The 25,363-nt window shown below is 41.9% G+C and overlaps 1 protein-coding gene across 1 annotated transcript in view; it reads right to left on the minus strand.

Moving 5' to 3' along the window:
* Positions 1–2,345: 2,345 nt before the first annotated feature.
* Positions 2,346–25,363, minus strand: part of RHOJ (ras homolog family member J) — an 86,015-nt gene continuing 62,997 nt past the window's right edge. Inside the window, exons 3-5 of the mRNA XM_059059096.2 lie at positions 14,543–14,707; positions 12,261–12,356; positions 2,346–4,922 (exon numbers count right to left, since the gene is read on the minus strand). Coding sequence (XP_058915079.1) covers positions 4,776–4,922; positions 12,261–12,356; positions 14,543–14,707 — 408 coding nt within the window. The 3' untranslated portion in view covers positions 2,346–4,775. The remainder of the gene's footprint in view (positions 4,923–12,260; positions 12,357–14,542; positions 14,708–25,363) is intronic.

Consider the following 25,363-nt stretch of genomic DNA (forward strand, 5'->3'; position numbering starts at 1 on the left):
GTGTTCGTTGACCATGGAAACACCATGAACTGTTGCTTTATCTCATATTTTGGTACTCTGTTATTGCTGTTGTACATTTTATTTTATTTTGTTTTGCAGTTTAGAAATGTTTTAATTTTAGGAAGGTAATGCTGTTGTGCATTTTCAATGCAATTAGAGATATTCTGCCAAGATAAATTAATATCCTTCATACAAGTAACTGTCTTTCCAGATATCCCACAGTCATCCTTTGCAGGTTTTAAGTCACGTTCATTCTCAAGGAAACTTTCAAAATAATTTATTCACTCATATTTCTCAGTAAGTTTCCCTTGCCTGCCTGCTCCATATTGGCAGAGAAGGTGTGAGGCAGATGACCTACACTGCTATTTAAGACCCAAAGAGCTGTCCAGCATTTCATCCATTTTTAATGAATCACGAGGTGGAATTATCTAGGATTATCACACGATTAACTCTGTTGGCTGACTCTGTTTAGATACCCAGAAACATGGAATGCTCTTCACGTGAATGGTCCTGCTTTCTTCCCTATGCCTCTAGAGACCAGTCAGAGGTCAGTAATTCCCTGGGAGAATTGTCAGCTATGTGTTTTCGCCTTGTATTTGGTTATAGCTTTTTTCTCCATTCTCTAAATGTTTCCTGTTTAAAAGTACCTAACTTTCTTTGCAAGAAATTTGGTTTCCCTGACCTTCTCTCTCTCTCTCTCTCTCCCTTTTTTTTTTTTTTTTTTTCTGTTTCTAATGGTCCTTGAAATGAAAATGTTTTCTTGAGTTTTCTTATTTGTACTTGGGCAGCCTACTCAATGACTCACTAGAATAGCTGGCGACCTGTGGTTCTGTCTGTTGAAGAGAATGCACATTTTGCATTCTGGCCTCTAAACATAAGGGTAGATTTTAAAATGAAGACATAAATGGTTAATCATCTCCAGCATGGTGTCAAACATTCCTTTAAAGTTAAACCTTGATTTTTAATCTTCCATCAATTTGGTCATATGGATGAGTTTGCCTTTATGAATGCAATACTGCTTCTTTTTTTTTTTTTTTTTTTTTTTTTTTTTTTTTTTTTTTTTTGCGGTATGCGGGCCTCTCACTGTTGTGGCCTCTCCCGTTGCGGAGCACAGGCTCCGGACGCGCAGGCCTAGCGGCCATGGCTCACGGGCTTAGTTGCTCCGCGGCATGTGGGATCTTCCCGGACCAGGGCACGAACCCGTGTCTCCTGCATCGGCAGGCGGATTCTCAACCACTGCGCCACCAGGGAAGCCCAATACTGCTTCTTTAAAGGCTGACCTCAAGCCAAATATTTCTTCTTGAAGACTCTCTACTTTGCGCGGTTATTGCTCATAGGAACCAACACTCCTAATGATGATATTTTTGTTGGCTTCGAATTCTGGGTTAACTTTTTAAAATTTTCTCCTAAAATTGTGAATGTGGTTGTGACTGCCTCTTTACTACCATTTGAATATTATTTCCTTATTAGTGTTCTATGAAAGTTGTGTATGGTTACAGCCACTTCATCTGGTACCTCTTTTATAGACTGGAAATCTTTCAAATGGTTCTTTGCATGTCATGATCAAACAGATTTTTATTAAAGTCTCAGGACCAAATCTCTCATCCTCTCATATGTGTATGACTCAGTTTTTGATTTCCCAGTTTAGTGCTGCCTGGTTTAGGGTGGATGTAGTTACCGCATTCAGTAATTGCTCTTTGAATATAAATTTACTTGGCAGAAAGAAGCCCAGAATTCTGTTAAAACAGCTCTGACTTGTGTCTTAGTCCTTTTGTGTTTCCAAAGGAGTCTATTAATTCTACTAAACAACCCACCATCTGACTGAAAAAAAAAAAAATCTGTCAAACTAGCTACTTGATTAAGCCATTAGATTGAGATTACATTACATTATATATTCCGGATTCCAGGCATATTAGCATGTAGATCAGATTCTTGTCTCTAGGTTATTACTGGTTTGATGGATTATCTTATTATAGTGGCCCATGCCATGTGTTTGAAATGTGGCTAGATCTATAGGATAAACAGATATAACTTGGGTAATACACCTACAAAACTCCAATTTAATATGCTGATAATGAATAGATTATAGCATGGAGTTGAAGGGCACTGGATGGGAAGGAGAAAAGCTGAGATCTGTCCCAGCTTTGTTGCAACACATCTCTTTTAACTCATCTGGGCTTGAGTTTTCTCATCTGTACAATGAAGGGATTGGACTATAGCTTCTTCTATCTCTGAAAAGTTAAGACTCTACCCTCCAATGGAGATCAGCTGCCCCTTCTTGACTTTGGAAGATAGTGTAGACCTTTAAAGGATTCTTGTTGAGATTTCTATGTCTTTTTATCTTTGGTTTCAGAATATAGTTTTATTCAATCTTATGGCAGAAAACATTACTTTTTTAAGTGAAATGAACTACCAATCGCCATGAAACAGGGAATACATGATTAATTTGGTGGAATGACATTAACACATTTAGGTTGCTTTGTTCTTCATTATTTTATTCAACAATTAGCTCATAAGACTGCTAAGAGCCTGTGTGCCACACATACACTAACAGTCTCTCTCCAGGTTCTGGTTCCAGGTGAGAGAGAGATCTCCCACCATGAACAAGTTAATCTCTGTGGCCCGTTAGGGAGGTGATGGCCTGGGGAACTGTTCGCCTGTTGAGTGCACGCATCTGGAAAATTCTCCTTGGCGGAGCAAACATACTGCTCTCAATTTTTCATCCACATCAATGAGATGTGAGGAGTGGCTCTTTAACAAGACGCGACCACACAATAACGTAACAAAACCAGCTAACGGCACTTCATTTATTATAGGGCTAAATGCTCATTATTGTTTGTAAAGGATGAATTCATAACCTCTGCAGAGTTATAGTTTATACATGGTTGATTTCCATTTACAAAGAGAGAAAGTCATTGTTTTCTCTAAATGTCAAGCTTTGACTTACAAAACTCCCGTTTTCTTTTAGGTTGGGGTGTGTGTGTGTGTGTGTGTGTGTGTGTGTGTTCAAGAAAATGTTTAGCAACTAGATAGGGGAGAAGGGAAATAAAACCTGAAATGTAGGGAAAGCACATTTCAAAAATTCTAAACAAACAAACCCCCCAAAACTGAGGAGGTTTTATGGAAGGTCTTAACGGAAAAGACCCACACCACACGCTTCTTTCTTAATGTGCTTCCTCCAGGAGCAGGAGGAACAGGAAAGACTGGAGTTTTCCAACAGGAGTATGAATCTGGAAATTCTTAAACTGAAATTTGTGTAATTTCATGCTGCAAAGAGGCACTCTGATTATGCAGTTGAAATAAAAAATAAAGGGCCTACCTGGGTGTTTCCAGAATAACTGTAAGCAAATAAGACTAATTAGAAGCCTTCACAGTCTCTAATTAAAAGCTAGGAAATAACTCACTCTGCGATACAAGAATCCCTGGACGTTTGGAAGAGTCACTTCCCCAAGGCCAAAGTCCCTGTTCCATGGAGCATATCATTTTGGAAGCAGGGGATCCAGAGCTTGGTACCCATGGATCTAGCCCTGAAATACACATTTGGGACAATGAGTACAGGAAATAGGGAGGGGCAATATTTTAGTACCAGTTGTACTTGGAAAATATCATTTAAAAAGAAGGGGAGCTCCCACAGACAAGCAGAGAAGCACTTTCAGTTGAAGTGAGAGGGAAAACTGAGGCACTTTGCTTAAGCTTTGGGGACTTTTAAACACTTAACTTTTTCATGCCCCATGGCCAGATCCTTCTTTGGAATAAAGTTGTTATTGGGTGTGGGAGAGAGTGTGAAATCAAGAAAGGAAAGGGGCATGCAATGGGGAAGGGAGGGAGCAGGAAAGTTCACTTTGCTGAATAAAGAATCTTTTAAAATATAGGTCTGCCACATTCTCTCCCCAATCAGTTTGACTGAAAAGCAGAAATACTACTTTCTTAAACACAGTTCATTTGCAATTTTTCATCACAATGTAATATGGAAAAAATAAGGCTACCGATCAACGTAAGCATATCTGGGGTGAATCTTAGGCAAAAAATGTGGACCTGCGATAATTCAGATGGTGTTTTCTTTCAATCAGTTTCAAAAATTATGGTTCCATATATTTCCAAAAGTTTCCACATTTTCTTTATCTCCTTATAGTCAGGCATTCAGAGGTATGTGTTGGTTTTAATAGCTTTGGTAGAAACTGCTGAAATAGGAATGGATATAAAACCCTTTGTCTTTAGGCTAATTTGGTGTGGATTTCTAAGGCCTGAGTAAACTGGTAAATTAGTAAATTTCTTAAAATAATACAAATGAGTGTAAGACACGCAGTAGAACAGCAGTTTCAGAAAAAAAAAAGGTTAGTATTGTATTCCCATGTTTTGTAAAAGACATCAAGTAAGGCCACCAGTACAGGAGGAACCGAGTTCTTTTTTTGTTTTTCCTGTGATGATTTCCTATCAGTTTCATGTTCTTGGAGGGGGCGATGAAACATGCAAGATGGTCTTTGACTTTGTTTCCTACGTGGTCAGCAGTGGCACTGGCTGGAATCCGGGCTCAGCATTCTCGTAGAGTGTGTAATGTGGATGCTTCTGGCTGGTAGGGAGGATGTGGCAGTTAGCTGATAGTGTGCCGTGTTTGGGAGGGCTCACAGGGCGGAGGAGCAAGCCTCTGTGTCAGGGACTTCCTCTGTGTCAGGGACTTCCTCTCTGGTCATGCCCTCCTTTTGGCTTGAGCTGGGTCTCAGAGGTTGGCTGCCATTCTTACCCTTAGATGGGGTGGAGGTGGGTCTCAAGCTACCTCAGATAATTAAACAGCAGCTGTGACACTTGGAGCAGTGTTTCTTCTTTTTCTTGGGATGGAAAATGGTGAGGATCGCTTCATCAAAAACGGCTTTGAGACCTTTCTGAGTCAGGGCTGAGCATTCCAAGTAGCACTGTGCTCCAATCTTAAACACAAAAGAGAGAAAGGCATGAGAGGAGAAAAAGAGAGAAAAGCACAGTGGTGTCTGCCCTCTGCGCAGCCAAGTGGTGTTGCTGCTTGTCTCACAAACAGCTTGGGGGATGGCTTGGATCACGTCTTTTTCTTCTGCATTTCAGTTTGCATCTGCTATCCTGATTTTTGGTATTTTTATATTTTTTGCTTTCTGATATTAATAGTAAATGATTGTGGATTGCTTTTGATAAGCAACAAATTCTGAAAGTGATCCATAACCATTTATTCCTAAATATAAGAATATAAAGAATATAAAAATTAGGAGAGGATTCAAACCAGTGATATGGTTTAAATATATATCGTGAACAACAGGGTACATGATGTTGTTTTTAGTACCTTCTCATTTGTATGCAGAACATGTAAATCTGGTGCAAGTGAAACATATTCCCTTCTGTATATAGTAGGGCAAGGTGTCAACTTGGTTAATAAAGTGCATAGAAAGAGAATGGGTGATATGGTTTTATGGGTCATTCTTGATTAAAATGCTCTTCTGACAAAAGGTATCTCTCGGCAAAGTAATATCTGATTGGTCATATTATTCAGTTTTAAGATACATTAAAAGGCATATTTTTAAGCAGTTAAACTCCAAAACGCTAAAAATAAAAATCATAAAATGTATTTACTGACACAGACACCCTCCTTATCAGTATACAGTCTATGTATATTTAAATGAGGAGATATTTTGTGCTTGCTTAGGGTTTTGTTTCAAAGCTTTTGATGATTTCATATTATGATGTATTTGATAATCACAAGATCCCTATGAGAAATATAAAAATTCAGGCCAGAGCCATAGATTCTCATTAAAAAAGTTTCAGGGTAGAGCAGACCAGAAGTTGGCAGTCAACTTCATGAGATAATTCATGTGAGGGAGACCCGGGGTTTTAATTGCTCCCAAGCTCCATATGAGCTAACAGTTTGATGTGGACCTTTTAATGTTAAGGATATCTGGAGAAATGCTTCTATTATATGCTTTACATTGTAAGAATAACTTTGAAAAATTACAGTGTATTCAGAAGAGGATGGCTGGATGGTGAGCTCCTGGAAACCAACAACAGATAAATGACTAAAACAGGGTAGCAAAATCACATGCCGATTAGGGCTAGTAGCTTATGTAACTGAGTAAAGCAGGGCTGGTGCCAGACAACAGGGAGAGGTAGAGTCTGTGGTGGCCTGTGAAGTAAACACCCCCTCCAGAGCTGGTAGTCTACTCGGCTTAGGCAACTGTTGCCAGGCAGGAATGTTGGTTCATCATTGCCATCTTTGTATTTTTCAAGAGGACTTGGACGTTTGGTTTTTAGTTAATATTTACCAATTTAAAAACACTCTGTGGGCCAAGCAAGACGCTGATGTGGGATGTCCTTGGCAGCAACCAGCCAGTTTGCAATGTGTGGATTAAAGGGACTGGTGACTTAGCTTAGAATAGAGTGGGAACAGCCCCAGAAGGTGAAATGTATTGTTTAAGGACATCCAACTAAAAAGTAAAGGATCTAGACCTAGAATCTGGGTCACTTGATGTGTGTTCTTTTCCTAGTTCCATGACGGAAACTGTGACCCTCGTCACTCAACACTGCAAGAAGCTGGTCAAGCTGACAGTTAATGAAATGAAGCTGCCCACTTGTTTGAAAGTCCACAGATAAGAAAGCTAAGCATGAGGTAAAAGTGTTCTGGTGGCATCCAGATATTATGCACTTGCTTTTTTCCTGTATGGTTAATGGTTACTGTATGAGCCAAAGGAAAATACTCAAAGAAAAGATGTTAGATATTGATAACTTATTTTATGGTTTCGTTTTGACCATGGTCTGGATTAGAATATGGCTTTTTATATAATTAAAAACAACTGAATGCAAGAGAGGGATAAAGGATATAGAAATTTTTCCTAATAATGTTCTGAAATGTCATCTGTTACATTTTGGGATTGTGTTTGGTATTCGATACAAACACATGTGAAAAGCACACTAATCTAGTGAATGTGTCAACTGAATGAATGCTTGTAATGTGCTGGCTCTTGTCAGTCATCCTGAAAAAATACACAGAAAGCACTGTGGGGCTGTTCTATCCAGAATACCTCCCCACTAATGATCACAAGCCTCAGTTGATTCTGGAAATTACAGGAGAGCTGGGCTGATCTGGGCTCATACGTGGAGTTCTGGACTGTCTGGTCCTGCAAGATGGGCGAGCACACTCTCTCCTCCTCCTGTCCCCTCTCCCTACCCCCTCACTCCCCCACCCCACCTTGGCCTCCCCCTCCCCGGCCCTCCCCTCCACCCCACAGTGCTGCTGACAGCGCGTCAGAGTTTGTCTTTTGATTGTGCAGGAGGAGTCCAAACCTGTCTTTCCCAATTCAGACATTTCTGAAGATAATGAAAGAGCAGATCAAGGCATTATTGTGTAACTGGGTTAATATAACATTATTTTGTACTGATAGTTCCAGGAAAAGTACAAATAGATTTTCGGTGTGATTTGGGAAATATGTGTGAGAACCAGAACCCAGTTGTGAGGTCAGTATTGTTAACCATGGTTCAAGGGCTCTGAGGGTCAGAGAGGAGAATTTATTCAGGGTCAGGGAAAAGGCACAGCCATGTTATAGGGACTGCTGAAGAAAAAATGTGTGCCCTCAAAGATGCAAAATGGAAAACCATCCCAAGGAAGTACAGCCTGTCTTACGGCAGCAACTTCATCTGCCTTTTGGAGCAAAGTGATCTACACAGTCAAATATTTAGAACCCATCTGTAAGTGCTCAGGATTTACAGATCTTTGTTTAGACACACATGCTAGCAATCTGGGACATGCTTTACCAAAATGATGTGTTTTCAAGAACCAACTAGAAATTGAGAAACATAAACTGAGAGAACACTTCCCTGCTAACTTTATAATAACTAAAACTTATTGTCTCAAATGCTGGGAAATTTTTCAGAGGTGTAGAGAACATTTTGAGTCCGACGAGAAGAAATTAGAAAACAGGCAAACAAATTCACAATGACCAATCAAGTGGAAGGAAACCTAGTATTTCTTCCAGATGGTCCTCACGGAGGTGGGACATGTTCTAGAACAAGATAAGGTATAACTGGGAAGAGTAAAGGTGGGGAGAGGTCTTCCCAGCTGCAGACATGTCTGAGAGGACACAGTTTCAACAACTCTAGCTTGCTGAGCTAGATCTCATTGGTACATTGGCTCATTCAATTGGGAGGTAAGTCTATCACCATTCTCCTTTGCATCTCAGATAACTGACGTCCAGAGAGGTTAGGTAACCTCTCTAAGGCCACACAACTAAGAAAATGGCAGAGATTTGAATTTGTCTGTCTCTTGAGCCAGAGTCTTAACCATTCTGTTGTGCTCTCTCTAGCAAGTGTAAAGAAAGAGCAAAACTAACGAACAAATGGAGATGCTGTTATGGGCTGAGTGACGGTAATGAGAGAAGAGAAGGAAAAGTAAGGCAGTTCCTGTAAATGGAGAGAAGACATGTCAGTAGAATGAACAGAGTGGGCTTGTATCTTAAGGAATGGCTAGTAGCAGAGAAATTCCTTATTTCTTATTTAAGAACTAGGAAGGGTACACGCAGCGAGAGGGCAACTTGAGAGCCAAGGAAAGGAAAAGGAGTCATATAGCTTGTGAGAGAATTTCCATCTCAATAAATTAGCATTATGACCAAATTGCTGAAAGAGGAGAAGGGTTTCCAGGCTGCATGCATTTGCTGCTGATGTTTTTTTTCAAGAACTGGCAGAATTTGCCAATCCAAGGGTGGATAATGTGAGTGCACTGCTTGAGTGTAGGTTATTGTGGAGTGGTGGGGACTGTGGCTTACTGAAGGGTATATATGTTGTTTAAAAGACTGTTGAAAAGTTGCAGTTGATGAGGAAATGCTGGATAGTGCTGCCGGATGTACTGATTTTTTTTAAAAGAAGCTAGAAATGTGTATATTTACATAAAGTTTCCAAATTGTTCAATGTTGACCACTAAATCACATCAAAAATACCTGTGTGGGTTGATCAAAACATTTGTGGGTGAAATTTGGCCCATTACTTGCATGTATTGGTCTCCCTATCTGGAATTTCGTCTCCCCAGTCCCCTAACTTTGTCCACTTGACAAACCTGTTCCTATCCTGTAAAGCTGGCTCAGTTCTCAACTACTCCAAGAAATTGTCTCTGAGTCCTCCTTCCCTGAATGTGTCCATCACTCTCTCCTCTCTGTTACCTCAGCCCTTTGCGCACCTTTCTGTTGTATTTGTTCAGTTGGTGTACTTGTGTTTGTCTCTCTCTCTCATCTTCTGGCCTGTGGGTCTCTTGAGGGCAGGGGCTATCTCTATCTCACCTCTGTAGCCCAGACCCCAGCGGTGAAGTGACTGATTTCTAATGACCATGGGAGAAAGAGGAAATGGCCGGCACACAAAACAAGGAAGGTAATGGTGACTCTTGCATTCAGGGGGAGGGTACTAAAGACTCCATGAGCATTGATGACAGGATTTTTGCTGCTTTAAACCCCACTGGTGCAAGTTAAAAATCCAGGGGGAAACAGGTGCTAAGACAAAGAGTGAGAACAGCAATAAAAAAGGCACAGGGTGAAGAAGATGGCAGGAGAGGCCCCAAAGAGGCCAAAGACCAAAATAGGAAAGATGGTCAGGTGTTTTATCAAGAAATACCTTAGGAAGTCTGAGCTTAGAAAATCATGTTTAGGTTGTGTTCAATGGAATTGGGAAAGAGAATGCACAAAAGTATCATCTTAGAGCTAACGTGACACATATTAGGTATCAGTTATTGCCAAATAAGTCCGGTGGCAGTATGGACATACACAAATGAGAAAAGCATGGGAAAAGTAGGCTGAAGATTAAAAAACACAATAGTGAAGAGAAGAGGGAGGATAAAACAAGTAAAGGGATAACAATGAATATTTATTATAAATTGATATAAAACATTTAGGTAAATGTCGTTGACTTTGGAGTGTCAAGAACTGGAAATATGTACAATATGAAAATGTCCTTTATAAATAAAATGCCCTTTGAGACCCAAAAGAGATTATAGATAAAAAATGTTTTGGAAATTGAAAAGTACTGAACAAAAAGATGTAAAAAATCTGAACTTGCAAAGCCTTTAAGCTGTGGGGAGAACATACACATTAAAATATGGGGCTTCAGTCTATAAACAAAGAAGCCCCCAACCTAAGGGTTTCTTTTCAGATTATAGGAGGGAAGCAAAAGAGCATGGTGGTTAAAGCACAGTTTCATATCCTGGCTCTGCCACTTTCAAGCGGTGTGATTTTAGCCTCTCTGAGCCTCAGTTTCCTCTAGGAAAGTGGAGGTAATAATATAGACACCTCAGGGGGTTGCCGTGAGGATTAATTAAGACAAAGCATGTAAAGCGCCTTGGCATGAAACCCAGCCCACTGCAAACACTCCATAAATGTTAGTTGTTATTATAAACTACTTGACAGGAAAGTCAGGGAGCAGAGAAACTTAAAGCATCTCTATAATTACATGAATTGTGATGAAACAAGTTAAACTCTTGCTTGGTTTTCTTCTAAATTGGATTTTGTAAGCTAAACATGATTCTCTCAGTATCTGAGAGCAGTTGCTAGGAGAAACTGGCAAAAGGCAATGAAGTGGCGAAGTCAGCCATTGTTCCTAAAATAAATATGAAATGAGATGGGAGGCTTTGGAACAACTTCTTCTCAGAGGGAAAAAACGACTTCCCAAATGAGAAGTCAATCTAGGACACTGACAGGATGGTGGTGGGAGAGAGGCCAGAAGCAAGGGACGCAGAAAACAAGCTCCTGCAAAAAGGAGGCCTCCGGGACCTCCTTTTTGTGAAAAATGCCTAGCTGGGAATCATATACAGTCATTTATGGAGCTATATATTTATGTACCTTAGGGAGAGAATGGAAGCTGGATGTGTGAAGGAAAGGTAGAAGAACCTGTAGATGTATGCCCATCTTATAGGAGGAAAAACAAATGGCTGGAGGAGAGTTTACATAACACAAGGTCAGGTGCATGGGGATGATGTCCACAGAGCTGGCTTAGAGTTGTTTTACTGTGTTATTCTCAGCTGTATGAATCAAACGTGTTCATCTCCCTAAGATTCTGTCCCCTCACCTGTCAGAGGAGACCAGGACTATGTGCCTAAGAAGGTGAGCCTGAGGCTGAAATAGACGAGCTTGTAAAGTGCTTAGTGAGAACGCCATGGACTGCTGGTTCTGACATCACTACCCGTAGAAGTAGGAAGCGTTAACTTTCTCAAATATTTGTAAGATGTTCTCATATATTGCATCCATAAAACATAACTTTAACCCATTTCTATTCGAGTGTATCACTTAATTTTGTTGCCTATAAGAAAGTTTTAATAAGAGAAATGCATGCATTTTTATTCACAAAGAATTGGTAGTTAATGTTATTCTTGACTTATTTAAAAGAGGGACCCCTAACTCTGCCCCAGGGCATACATTTGCAGGGTTAGTTACTTTAGAAAGTAAAAGAGAAATTTCTGAAACCTCTGGCAGGGCTTGATGGGTTTGTGACTAAGTCAATGAGGAGGTTATGGAAATATGATTTATAAACCTCCTCTTGCGTATGGTACCTCATCCTCTTGTGTTCATTTTAATGTCTGCCTTTATGCACATCTTGGTGGTAAATGGGAGACAAAGATTTGGTCTGAATCATTTGCCCAACAAAATCATTGTCAAGCTCTTGAGAATGAAGAAAGGTCTGTGGAAACTGTTCCAGCTGTGAGCAAGTAGCTATTATCTGTCGAATAGCCACTTGGATTCTCCAACTAGTTACCTTTGGGTCTATGTTACTCTTTTAAGATGCTGTTTGTGACATAATCCAGCCTCTCTAAGTGGCTATTCATTATGGGGTGAGAAATACTGAACAAATAGAACCCTGCCAAATGCAAATCGAAGTCTCTCCCAGGAAAATCACAAAATGCCTTTTATGAAGTCATTTAAATGAGTCACACAGATAATAAGCAATGAAATTTACAAATATATATCTAATGATTCCCATTTTTCATACTTAATATGGCAAATGGATAATTTTAGAGCTTGCTAAATCAAATGATAAGTGCTTCAGCTGTTTAAATTCACCAAGTTTCTTAATGAAAAACAGACAGTGCTGGCTGACAAGAATGCTAGCCAAATGGTCCCTTCCAGCCTGACTAGAATAGAGGGGAGAGTATAAAGCAGAGAGATGACTCTGAACACATTGTATTTTAAAGCAAAAGCCCATGTCGTTCTTCCATTCCAAAGCATACAGCAAACTCTTCTCTCAGCATCCTTAATTTAAAATGAAATTCAAATCGGTACCGCTTTTGCAAGCTTCACACCATGCTCATAAGTGAGAGGTTTCTCTTTCATGTACAGCAAACGGGCCAAGGTTTTAGGGTCATCTCGGAGATCAATCTGGCAAAAAAACACACATGTGATACACTTATTTATTTTTTCAGGCCTCACCAGATGTTTAAAACTGTGACATAATAGGGATGTTTTTCCCCTTGACACCTATGAATTTTCTTTAAGGAAGCACATACACATGGCCATATTATGTCTAAAAATTAGTGAGTTCTTTGTAAATGTATACATCAGGCTTTCCTTATAGTTTCCCCTTCAAAGCTATTACCCTGGGAGCTGATTCGAATCATTCTGTAGCTGTTTCAAATGTTTTTGAAATTTCCTGTTTATTTCTAGGTCCCACTTATAGGATATACAAAATAATCAATCAGTCTTACTATTGTACGGTGATGCCTCATTTGATCCTTGGTTATACTACTCACTATCTAATAGTTTATTTCCTGGCTCTGAATATATATATATATATATATATATATATATATATATATATATATAAATATATATATGTGTGTGTGTGTGTGTTGGGGGGGGGACAGTTTCCAAACCAAATCTTTACCCTCAAAGGGATGAAGATTTGCCACCTGTGAGGATATTCTAACAAATGTGCTGCAGGCTCTGAAGGCAAGTCCTAAAAAGGAATTTCCAAAGGGCTTGCTCAAGGAATCAGCATTAATCTTTTCAAAGGCAGAACTACTTCGAAAATAGCATCTATGTTTGGATTAGGGTTGATAATTTAATGAAATATTTAAGTTGCTTTAAAATCTCAATGTGTGTGTGAACACATGCATATATACATGGGTGTAAATGTGGGCACATAAAGGCTTGTGTTTTTGTTTTTTTTGTTTGTTTGTTTGTTTTTTGCGGTACGCGGGCCTCTAACTGTTGTGGCCTCTCCCGTTGCGGAGCACAGGCTCCGGACGCTCAGGCTCAGCGGCCATGGCTCACGGGCCCAGCTGCTCCGCGGCATGTGGGATTTTCCTGGACCGGGGCACGAACCCGTGTCCCCTGAATCGGCAGGCGGATTCTCAACCACTGCGCCACCAGGGAAGCCCAAGGCTTGTGTTTTCAAGGAAAAATAATATATTCATATATTAGGATCCCGTAAGCACATTTCTCAGCTTTACTAATTTGTGTGTGTGGGCATTTTTTGGGGGGCCTTCATTTTTCAACTTAGTGCCCACCAGTTATAAAAAGGATTCAAATCATACAAAGATGTTTACCTGTCTCATCACATATTTTCCCACCAAATGGTCAAACACTATCATCTGGAGTTAAGGCAGAAGATTTCATTTAAACAAACTAATAATTATGTTCCAGAGCAGAAGCGTTAACTGTATTCTGATTTATGGGTGTATTAATGATCTGTCCATACACTCTCTAGGAAATATTTTCCTTTCTTTTACTTTTAAAAAAATTTCTCTTCGTGAAGCACAATGTAAAATGAGAAATAGAAAGCAGCAGCATATGAAACGGATAATAAATCTCTTTGGTATCATTACATTTCCATATATCTTTGGGATAGTAATTTGGGTTTTAACATAGCAAAGAACAAAATCTATTTCAAACTATAAAAAGCTGGAACAATCTTTAATGCATTTGTGCAACTGGCTTACTGCTGGAGATTCAAACTATGGAACTTTATTAGCTTTGAAAACACTTTAAAGGCTTTTACAATCACAGCTTTACCTGGTATTTATCAGTTTTAATGTTTTTTTAAGATCTGAGAGATCGGGGGTTAAAGGGAATAGAGAACAATGAATTTCTGTCTTCCTTTTCAAGGGCTGTTCCTGAAGAGTTTTTGTCATAATGAGCCTGTTCTGTGGTCATTTTGACATTCACATCTATTTTGTGACTTTCAAACAATCATGGATTTTAGATATTAAACATATTAGATAATAAGTGTAATTGACATCTGCACCTCATTCCTCTGGCTCAGGACTGGAGAAGGTTGTCTATTTAAAAAATTACTTTGTTATTTGAAAGCAAAAAGCAGAGAGATTAATTTTTAAAGGCCCCATCAAAACTTCCTGTTTCATATTAAATAGCTTTATTGTCTTTTCAACCATGGGCTAAATAGATTATTCAGTTTTTAATAAAGGCTGTTCATAGGATTAATGTACGTGAGACACTCTTCTATAGTGTTTGATAGAATAGGATGTTCAGGAGTTGCGAAAGGGTCTTTTCTTTTTCACAAACCCTCCACCGACCGACCCTCCCTGCCATGCCCGCCTTCGAACCTGGGTCCCTATGAGGACGTAAGGCACGTGAGGCATGCAGTCCTTCAGCTCCGGGACCCACTCCTCCTGGACGTTGTGATAAGAGGCAGGATTTACGACGGAGAAGCAGATCAAAAACACATCCGTGTTGGGGTAGGAGAGCGGCCTCAGCTGGTTATAATCCTCCTGCGGGAAGAGCAAAGAGTTTGTGCGTTTGTACAGCCCCGGGGGGGGGGGGGGGGGAGGGGGAGGTGTGGCCACGTGGTTCCAGGAAGTGCCTCGGGAAGGATTCCACCGTCGTGCCCTTCGACCCCATTCCTTCCCTGACTCTGGAATCTGGTGGTTCCCTATATCACAAGAAGTAAAGGAGCCATCAATCCGGAAAACACCTGTTTGTTCTGCATGGAGATTATGAATTGCCTCCGTTTAAGAGGAACTAAAAAAAAAAAAAAAAAAAAAAAACCTAAAAAAATTTTAAAATAGCTTTAGTGAGGTAATTTACATACCATGAAGTTCATCCATTTAATGTGTATAACTCAGTAAGAATTATTGCAGTTCTCCTGTCCCTTGGGAATTGTGTTGTATTGAATATGGATTTAAATTAGTGGGCCATTGGCCAAGGCACAGAAATTCTCTCCTTATATAATTTTTAAAAATTGCATTGAAATTTAATTTAGAATAAGCTAACTCGAATGCAAAGCATGGCGTTGTTGCCAAATCACACACCACAATATTTGAAGAAATATATTGTCTGAGGGTTTAGAGCTAAGAATTTGGGGATTTGTGTCTATATCTACCTAAAAGCCATACTGTGGCCTAATAAATAAAATGCCAGATTAATGACTTTTCCCCAAAGACTTTTCAGACCAGAATATGCTCTAGTTGAAGAGTTCCTGTTTGCATAAGATGTTTATGTATATGCTGTTTTAGTGGGAGATGACAGAGACAAAGAAAAACATTGGATCATCTCAACTTTGGGAAAGTGTCAGCAAGTACCTTTTATTGTATGTAAAATGTTTTAGGAGGTTCCAAGGTAAAAATCTGCTATTTCATTAGAAGGTGTAATTTATTTTCATAGAATTTGGTAACACATAAGCCCAAAGTAACTTTATGTGTGTGTATACTTTACATGTATATACTATGTATACACACATGTTCTCACATACCACAGTATGACAAAATGTTCATACACACTCTGTGTAATTTATATACATACACACTACATACAGGCACACATTATACATACATACATAGGTGCAATCAAATCTATCTGTTCACACTTATACATGTGTACATAGACATGGGCAACATATCAATTCATTTATTAGGGTCTGTCCTTACTACTTGTCCTAACACTTAAAAAAGTTACAAAATTTATATATGCTCTTTGCAAAAATTCAAACATTACGGAAATACATAGACTAGAAGTAAAACTTTGTTCCCCTCCTGCACTGATCTCTAAGAGTTTTTCCTCTCTTCCCAGAGGAAGCAGCTATGTAACAGTATCCTTCCGAACTTTTAATATTTATTTAGGTATATAACATACACATTTCTTTTAAAAAGAAATTGATTATGTAGCTCATATTGTTGTGACACTTGTTTTTTTCAACTTAATAGGTCATGGATATTTAAAAATATTGACCTCACTATCTTTCTATTGACCCTAATAATGTCTTTATAAAAAGGGGGTGCACACAGCCACGTACACGTATGTCCCTTCCAAGGGGAGGAAGCCCCTTGGAATGTCAAGGGTGGTCATCTCTGGTTGGTAGCCGTGCATTTATCTATCATTTACTCAAGGCGCCCAGCACACAGGGACTCAGTATGCGTGGCTGGCACTATTACCGCTTCTAATACTAACAAAATCTAAGCAAAATTCAATGCAAGCTGGTAAGGATGCTGAAAAATCCTAACATCCTAAAAAGTGAACTGAAAGAACACACAAAAAAATCAGTCATTGTGGTTGAGTATATTACTGAAAAACTGATTGGGCTAGGCCTACGATTGCATCTCAGTCAAGTTGTGCCCATGGCTATGGGTGTGTGTGTGGGGGGGGGGGCAGGCACTGTTTCAAGCTCTTACATGCATTATCTAGTTGAATCCTCACACTACAACTGAAAAGATGGTACTATCAACATCTGAGTTTCATAGAAGAGGAAGTTAAGGTTTAGAGAAATTCAGCATTGGACCAATGTTACAGAGCTATTAAGCACCAGGATGGGGGTATTTAGCTTGAATCCAGCTCTAGCTCTTAATCGTGACCACACGATTTGCTTCAGCCCGGAATTTCAAGGGACAGATTAAGCATTTTCTTGAAAATTCAGTTATCCAGGAATCTTAATATGGATTCAGGCTTTACCCAAGGATCTACGAAAAGAAATGTTAGAGACCATGGGGTGGGTATAGTATCTATTTCTACAGAGCTATAGAGAGGCGTATCTCTAGGCCTGCATCTACCAGAAATTACCACCAGATGGCAGCAGACACTGTATATTTAAAACCTCAAAGCTTAAAAAAAGCACAGTTGAGAGAAATGTCAGAACTAGATAAGTTGGGTCACAGCTAGATAAGCAAATAACTGGTAGTCTGAAAGGATCATGTTTACTTGATTCTTTACCTAGAAGCTCTCAAAGGAATTCTGCTCACATTATGGAAAAGTTAGGAAGACCCCTGGTTGCTGGATTAACTGTAGGTGGAAAGGTGAAAAGAGTTTGGTTTTTCGATAATTTACCCTCCTGGTAGGTCCAGCTGAGTGACTTCTGACTGTGTCCTTCATTGGGCTTTATCCTGCTCTGTATTCTGGATCTCTCTTCTGTGGAAACCTTAGTCCTGCTGTATAATTCCATTTAAAAAGATTTATTAATTGCCTACTGAATGTCTAGCATACAGCATTCAGGATGCTATATGAACTATATAAGGTGAAAAGAATTGGCAAGCTAGTGGGGGAAAAAATGAAAATATGGGAAACAATCCGAGTTATGTGAAAATGAGACAGGTGAAATTTCTCTTGCTTTTAGTAGACTCTCTGAAAATAGAATAATGTAGAATAGTTATTTGACTGAATTGGGAAAATACAATTTCAAGGCTGGAAGAGGTCTTAGAGGTCAGTGAGTGCAGTGGCTCCCAAAGTAGGGTCCCGACTCTCAGCACGGGCATCACCTGCGAGCTTGTTAGGGCTGCACATTGCCCCATGCCACCCAGCCTTCCTGAAGCTGAGGCTCTGGGGGAGGGGTTGCTCCACCTGTGTCCTAACAAGCCCCCCAGGTGACTGTCATAGCTCAAGTCTAGACACTGAATGATTTACTCAGGACTACAGAGCAAACGTACCTCTAAAGAAGGCTCACACCTAGGCTGGTCGGGCTCATTTCAGCCCCCGTTTGCCACTGGCTGCAGCTATGACACACGCAGAGGGTTCAGGATTAATAAAAGTAAATGTCCCTTCAGACTGAGGCCTGGGTGCTGGGAGTTTAGAGGACTCGAATTTGTACCAGCTGATAACTCGGGTGACTTTTTTTTTTTTTTTGCAACGGGGCACGTTTCGGGTCTCGGTTGGATGCGCACATGTTGAGATGATATAAAGGGGCTCTGAGGATTGGGTCAGTGGTTTATTTTGTATTTGCGGCCCCTTCCAATGTTGAAAATGAGAATGGAAGACTATAAGAGTGACTCAAAGGGGGCTTCAAGGGCTAAAGTGGACAAAGAGGCTGGGGAGGGGATGGGGGTGGAGGGGAGGTTGGGATTTGGGCAAGGTAGGCTTTTGAGTGCTTTCCACCCAACTTCACCCCAAAGGCAGGAGAGTGTTTGGTCTGAAGTCAACCTGCTGTTCTGGGGGTAACTATGGGTGATTATCAAACAAGAAAAGTTCAGGGACAGCCTCAGCCTCAGACGGGCCAAACACCTTGGGCTCGAAATATGCCTGGAACAGCTGCATCACGATGGCACAGGTGGTGAGCAAGTGAAACCATCCGACCAGCCCTTCTCAAACTTTATGCATATTTGAATTACCTGGGGATCTTGTTCAACTACAGATTCTTATTCAGCAGCAGGCCTGGGATGAAGTCTGAGAATTTGCATTTGTAACAGGTTTCCAGGTGGTGCTGATACTGCTGGTCCGGGGACCACATTTTGAGAGGGTGGCACTGAGCATCCCCTCCCTCCTCCCCACTCCCATACCTGTGTTAAATTGGAAATGGAATTCTACTTCCAAGCCCTGTTGGTTTAATGGTATTCTCACTTTCATATTCTCCCATAAGTACACTCATATCTGTCAGGCTTGGTTTGGAAAATGTGGACAGCACACATAGGGCAGGAGTGCAGCATAATGTTTAAGAACATGGGCTAGGGAGACATTCTCTGGGTTCAAATCCAGATGGCCTACTGGGTCAGCCAGTAGCAAAGAGGAAGTCTCCTGTCCTTCCAGGTTGGCCCTGGGTTGCCATTAATGAACCCCAGGTGTACTTGCCTACCTGCCTGGTTCTTATGTCTCTCTCTTCAGCCCTTGCAGGGGTAGGGGGCAGGGAGAGGGGAGGAGAAGGGTTTCAGAATCCAGGACAGGTGAAGACGCGTGGTGTGCAGCCCTGGCTGAGTGAGGGGTACAGCTGATGGCCTTCCTGCTCCCCGACTGTCATGGTCACTGGTGACAGCTGAGCTGCTGTGGTTTCTCAGTGACAGACACCATTCTGTGCTCAGCCACAAGCAGACAGACCCCGATCCAGCAGTGCTTGTGTGCAGAGAACTCAGGGGTTTATCCTGCTGAGAAGCCAGGCTCCTGACACCAGGAGATTCTCATTCCTCCCTGGTAGTGCTGCTAACTGCCACTTTTGCAAATGTTGCTTTTGAGATACGTCCATCCTGGAGTTTGGCCTGAGAGGCCACAATCACACACAGCAGGGTTTTACCCACGTTGCTCCTGGAGGCCAGGACCCACGAGAGAAAGAGACAAGGTGTCTTAGTACCGGGTCTGGTTCCAGTCTAGGTGGTCGGCTGAGGGGTGAGAGGATGCCTGGTTCAAGGCCGTGACCTGGGAAATGCCCCTCTCCCACTTTGGCATTCTTTAGCCGCCCAGTACCCAGGCTTGCAGCAGTATACCCACCCCAGCTTCCTGCTCTCCCTCGTGACACACTCTAAAGAAACTGGCCTGCAAGCATGTCGTTTAAAAGTCAGCTCTCAGACTCTCTGTAGTCAAGCCAAAGATCTGAGCTCTAGAAATCCCTTTCAGAGAGACTCTCCGTAATGCACTAGGAGGGGCAAGAGTTGCACAGGCTGGCTTGGCAGGACCTAAATAGATTTGGTTTATAGACCAGGCCTTATTGCCTCCCCAATGTGAGCCGAGTGGGTAACGTGCCGAGTCACCCTGTACAAAAACCGCTCACTTCATTGCCTAACCGACTGTTTGGAATTCTACCCAACAGATGAACCAGAGTTCTGAAGGCTCTTTGTCTTCAAAAGACTCCTCTCAAAGTCCAAGTATCAGTTTGTTTCAGTGGCATGGGGAGAGAGCTAATGTTTAATAGCAACTGCCACGTGCTGGCAGTGTTTGCACGTGACTTCATTATAACCTGCCTTCAGCAGATGTTTGGCTGGCTCGTGCAGTGCTGCAGGCGTGTCTCAGGCGAGGCTGGCGGGGCTGCAGTGATGCCCGAGGTGACTAGGTGTGGCGAAGTGGAGGGAACCAGGTCGAATGATTTTGTCCAGGGCTGACTTTGAGGGTAGAAATAACAAGTTCAGATCAGTTTATCTTTCCGAACACATGTGCTGCTTGGAGCATGTTTTTGTTAACTCTGAGCCACAGTTAGCTCAGGACAAAGATGAGGGGCACTGCTCCTTGATTTGTTCATGTGAGAAAATCTAATTAACTCTATAGCCAGGTTCAGAGACTTATTTCTTTTTCTGTGGCTCAGGGATTAATCATTCGGTTTTGAGATCACCACTCTTCCTTGTTAGTAACTCTGACCAGATAAGTAATTTTGAATTAGTTATAGATCTTCCTTAGCCATGTGTCCCCAGCAACATTTGTTAGAATATAACTGAGGAGGCTAGATTATCCTCCCTGAGGCTGGGAATGGAAATGTTGGGACAAGGCTTCTAAATTAAATTTGTCACAAAGCCTTATTGGCAGAGTCATAGAACCATGGGAATCAACTTGGGTAATGGTTATTTTCCACCACATCCTCCTAACATTAGGAACAGTGTTTCAACCACCAAAGACTCCGAGGGTCATGATTCTTAAATTTCAATGTGCATACGAATCACCTGGATATCTTCTTCAAATGCATTTTCAGATTCAGTAGTCTAGGGATGGAGCCTGAGATTCTGCATTTCTAATAAGGTCCCTGGCAATGCTGCTGGTTGGTGGACCAGACTCTGAGTGGTAAGGTTCTAAAACCGTGGTTCTCAAAGTATGGTATACAGACCAGCAGCAGCATCACTGGGAGACCTGTCAGAAATGTAAGTCTTAATACTTAGGCACCGGGCTTCCCTCGTGGCGCAGTGGTTGAGAGTCCGCCTGCCGATGCAGGGGACGCGGGTTCGTGCCCCGGTCCAGGAAGATCCCACATGCTGCGGAGCGGCTGGGCCTGTGAGCCATGGCCGCTGAGCCTGCGCGTCCGGAGCCTGTGCTCCGCAGCGGGAGAGGCCACAACGGTGAGAGGCCTGCATAACACACACACAAAAAACAAACTTAGGCACCATCCCAGACGTGTAGAATCAGCGACACTGCAGGTGGGGCCCAGTGACTGGGTTTTAACAAGCCCTACAGGTGATTCTGATCCCTGCTCAAGCTTGAGAACCACTGTTCCACAAAATGAATTATTCATATGCGTCATCCTTCAGTGGAATGCATTCCAATACCTAACAGTCGTTTACTGCTGAGAGGTCTCCCTTAGGTCTAGCCTCAAATTGTTTTGCTTAATTATTCCAGTTCTTTTAGGCATTCTCGAGGTCATTTCTTTTTTTCTTTTCTTTTTTTTTGCGGTACGCGGGCCTCTCACTGCTGTGGCCTCTCCCGTTGCGGAGCACAGGCTCCGGACGCGCAGGCTCAGCGGCCATGGCTCACGGGCCCAGCCGCTCTGCGGCATGTGGGATCTTCCCGGACCGGGGCACGAACCCGCGTCCCCTGCATCGGCAGGCGGACTCTCAACCGCTGCGCCACCAGGGAAGGCCCTCGAGGTCATTTTTAAAGGTCCTAATCATAGAATTTTAGTCCCATAAGGAGCTTTAAGACGTGTTCTGATTTCTTTTCCCCATGCTTTATGCTCCCCTGTGAACGCTGTCCACCTCTGGACTTTCAAAGTAGCTGGTGGAAAGCATTAAAGTGAAAGTTAAATTGAAGAAATATCTATAACCCATTTGTTGTTATATTCTATCGGTGCTCATCACTTTCTTCTGTGTCAGAGGTTTGGGTCAATGTGGAGTTTAAAGATTTTTTTTCCTCTGCCTTAGAGTCTCAACTCCTATACTAGTATTATTAAATTTTTCTAAGGACAGAGCAGTGGGAAAGAATAATTAAACTGCTTTTATGCAGTTTTATTGGATTAAAAATTAAATAGAGGTCAGGGAGGCTGTTCTGGGGGCAGTTAATGCACAGAAGCAAACAATTGTGCTGGATTGCTATAGAACTGGGGAGAACTGGGTGGGCACAAGGGGCACAGAGAGCATTTTTAGAAGGCAAGGGAAACAAAGAGGTTTCAGAATCAGGCAATAATCCTTGCTGTATTGAATTTTTCAAACTGGATTATATTAGTAAAAAATGATTATGGAGGAAAGGGGTGTAAACTCTTTTTTTTTAGGCTGTGAGTCCCTGATGGATGGGGACACCCCAATGACTGTGTGATTGAGTGAGGGTAGGCAACTCCAGCCTGAATCATTCCAGCTGGAATTATTTCTGGTGGAAGGGCAGTCAAGCATGAGCTGCACTGAAGCCCTGTACCTTAGCTCAAAGGAGCCAAATCGCCTTTCCAATGTGGGCATCTGTGGGCATCCTTTTCTAGTCGTGGGTCTTGGTATTGATGTGAGAAGTCTCCTCCACTCTCCAGTTCCTGAGAGTAGTTGGCTAAAATACCCATCAGCCAGCGAGGGGAAACTGGAGGCTTTTAGGAGCCTTGAGTCTGGTGCTAGGTTTTCCAAGTTCTCCACTGCCTGGGTCTGCCCAACATCTGACTTTGATGTTCCACAGACATTTATACAGTGGTTCTTGCAAATGCACACAGAAATCCCAGAGAGAATTTTATTTATTATGATTTTTTTTTTTTTTTTAGTATAGAGGTATCAAATTGAGCAAAAACACATATCTCCAGATAATTGTGAAAAAAGTCTAGACAAATGCATAACTACAAATAACAATTACCAGGAAACTCACAGTGGGAATAAGCATGGTCTAATGTTCACTCCAAAGGACTCAAGATGTATGAATTTGGGCAGACTGAACAACCTGCTGATTTTGACCTAAATAAATGACCCAGGATGTATGGTACCAAAAGCTCTGTTGAAGAAATTGGGCCATAACCATCAGTTGTTTAACCACGTCCTCTCTAGCCCATGAACTTGTAACATTAGAAACTTTTTGCAGTGGAGTGTGGGATGCAAGGAAAAAAAGATAAAGTGGCATTTTCACCCAAGCAGAGCATGTGCTAACTGATTAAGCACTGAAGGTTCCAGTCCATTGCCTTACATTATTGTTTGGCCAGGTTCTCCAGCTTGAAGAAATATTTCTGACAGAATGAGCATATTTCAGGAATCTTGGAGAATTTAGAGTTAATCCCAGTTATTCAGGGGTTGACCCTGACTTTGGGAAAACATCCAGGATCCTGGATTTTCTTCCTTTGAACAATCCATCTTCTTCCTACTCCTTGATCCCCATCCCCTATCTCTTTTTGTACCTTTCCACAGCTTGTTAGGCAATTCAAATAAAGAGCAGGCAAAGAATATAACATGAAAAAAAATAATGGGTGAAACTAAAATTTATGAAATTAACTCAGTAATCCTGGATCTGGATTTGGTATGTGTAGGAAGAAATTGGAACTCTTGGCCAAATATGTTATTTTGGTTAGTGATAATCATCAATCAATAAATGAATGGTGGGGCTTCCTTGGTGGCGCAGTGGTTGAGAGTCCGCCTGCCAATGCAGGGGACACGGGTTCATGCCCCGGTCCGGGAAGATCCCACGTGCCGCGGAACGGCTGGGCCCGTGAGCCATGGCCGCTGAGCCTGCATGTCCGGAGCCTGTGCTCCGCAACGGGAGAGGCCACAACAGTGAGAGGCCCGCATAACACACACACAAAGAACAAACTTAGGCACCATCCCAGACGTGTAGAATCAGCGACACTGCAGGTGGGGCCCAGTGACTGGGTTTTAACAAGCCCTACAGGTGATTCTGATCCCTGCTCAAGCTTGAGAACCACTGTTCCACAAAATGAATTATTCATATGCGTCATCCTTCAGTGGAATGCATTCCAATACCTAACAGTCGTTTACTGCTGAGAGGTCTCCCTTAGGTCTAGCCTCAAATTGTTTTGCTTAATTATTCCAGTTCTTTTAGGCATTCTCGAGGTCATTTCTTTTTTTCTTTTTTCTTTTTTTTTTTTTTCCCGGTACGCGGGCCTCTCACTGTTGTGGCCTCTCCCGTTGCGGAGCACAGGCTCCGAGAGCACAGGCTCAGTGGCCACGGCTCACGGGCCCAGCCGCTCTGCGGCATGTGGGATCTTCCCGGACCGGGGCACGAACCCGCGTCGCCTGCATTGGCAGGCGGATTCTCAACCGCTGCGCCACCAGGGAAGCCCCTCGAGGTCATTTTTAAAGGTCCTAATCATAGAATTTTAGTCCCATAAGGAGCTTTAAGACGTGTTCTGATTTCTTTTCCCCATGCTTTATGCTCCCCTGTGAACGCTGTCCACCTCTGGACTTTCAAAGTAGCTAGTGGAAAGCATTAAAGTGAAAGTTAAATTGAAGAAATATCTATAACCCATTTGTTGTTATATTCTATCGGTGCTCATCACTTTCTTCTGTGTCAGAGGTTTGGGTCAATGTGGAGTTTGAAGATTTTTTTTCCTCTGCCTTAGAGTCTCAACTCCTATACTAGTATTATTAAATTTTTCTAAGGACAGAGCAGTGGGAAAGAATAATTAAACTGCTTTTATGCAGTTTTATTGGATTAAAAATTAAATAGCGGTCAGGGAGGCTGTTCTGGGGGCAGTTAATGCACAGAAGCAAACAATTGTGCTGGATTGCTATAGAACTGGGGAGAACTGGGTGGGCACAAGGGGCACAGAGAGCATTTTTAGAAGGCAAGGGAAACAGAAAGAGGTTTCAGAATCAGGCAATAATCCTTGCTGTATTGAATTTTTCAAACTGGGTTATATTAGTAAAAAATGATTATGGAGGAAAAGGGTGTAAACTCTTTTTTTTTAGGCTGTGAGTCCCTGATGGATGGGGACACCCCAATGACTGTGTGATTGAATGAGGGTAGGCAACTCCAGCCTGAATCACTCCAGCTGGAATTATTTCTGGTGGAAGGGCAGTCAAGCATGAGCTGCACTGAAGCCCTGTACCTTAGCTCAAAGGAGCCAAATCGCCTTTCCAATGTGGGCATCTGTGGGCATCCTTTTCTAGTCGTGGGTCTTGGTATTGATGTGAGAAGTCTCCTCCACTCTCCAGTTCCTGAGAGTAGTTGGCTAAAATACCCATCAGCCAGCGAGGGGAAACTGGAGGCTTTTAGGAACCTTGAGTCTGGTGCTAGGTTTTCCAAGTTCTCCACTGCCTGGGTCTGCCCAACATCTGACTTTGATGTTCCACAGACATTTATACAGTGGTTCTTGCAAATGCACACAGAAATCCCAGAGAGAATTT

The sequence above is a fragment of the Kogia breviceps genome, chromosome 3 (genome assembly GCF_026419965.1).
Source record: "Kogia breviceps isolate mKogBre1 chromosome 3, mKogBre1 haplotype 1, whole genome shotgun sequence".
NCBI classification, from domain to species: Eukaryota; Metazoa; Chordata; class Mammalia; order Artiodactyla; family Physeteridae; genus Kogia; species Kogia breviceps.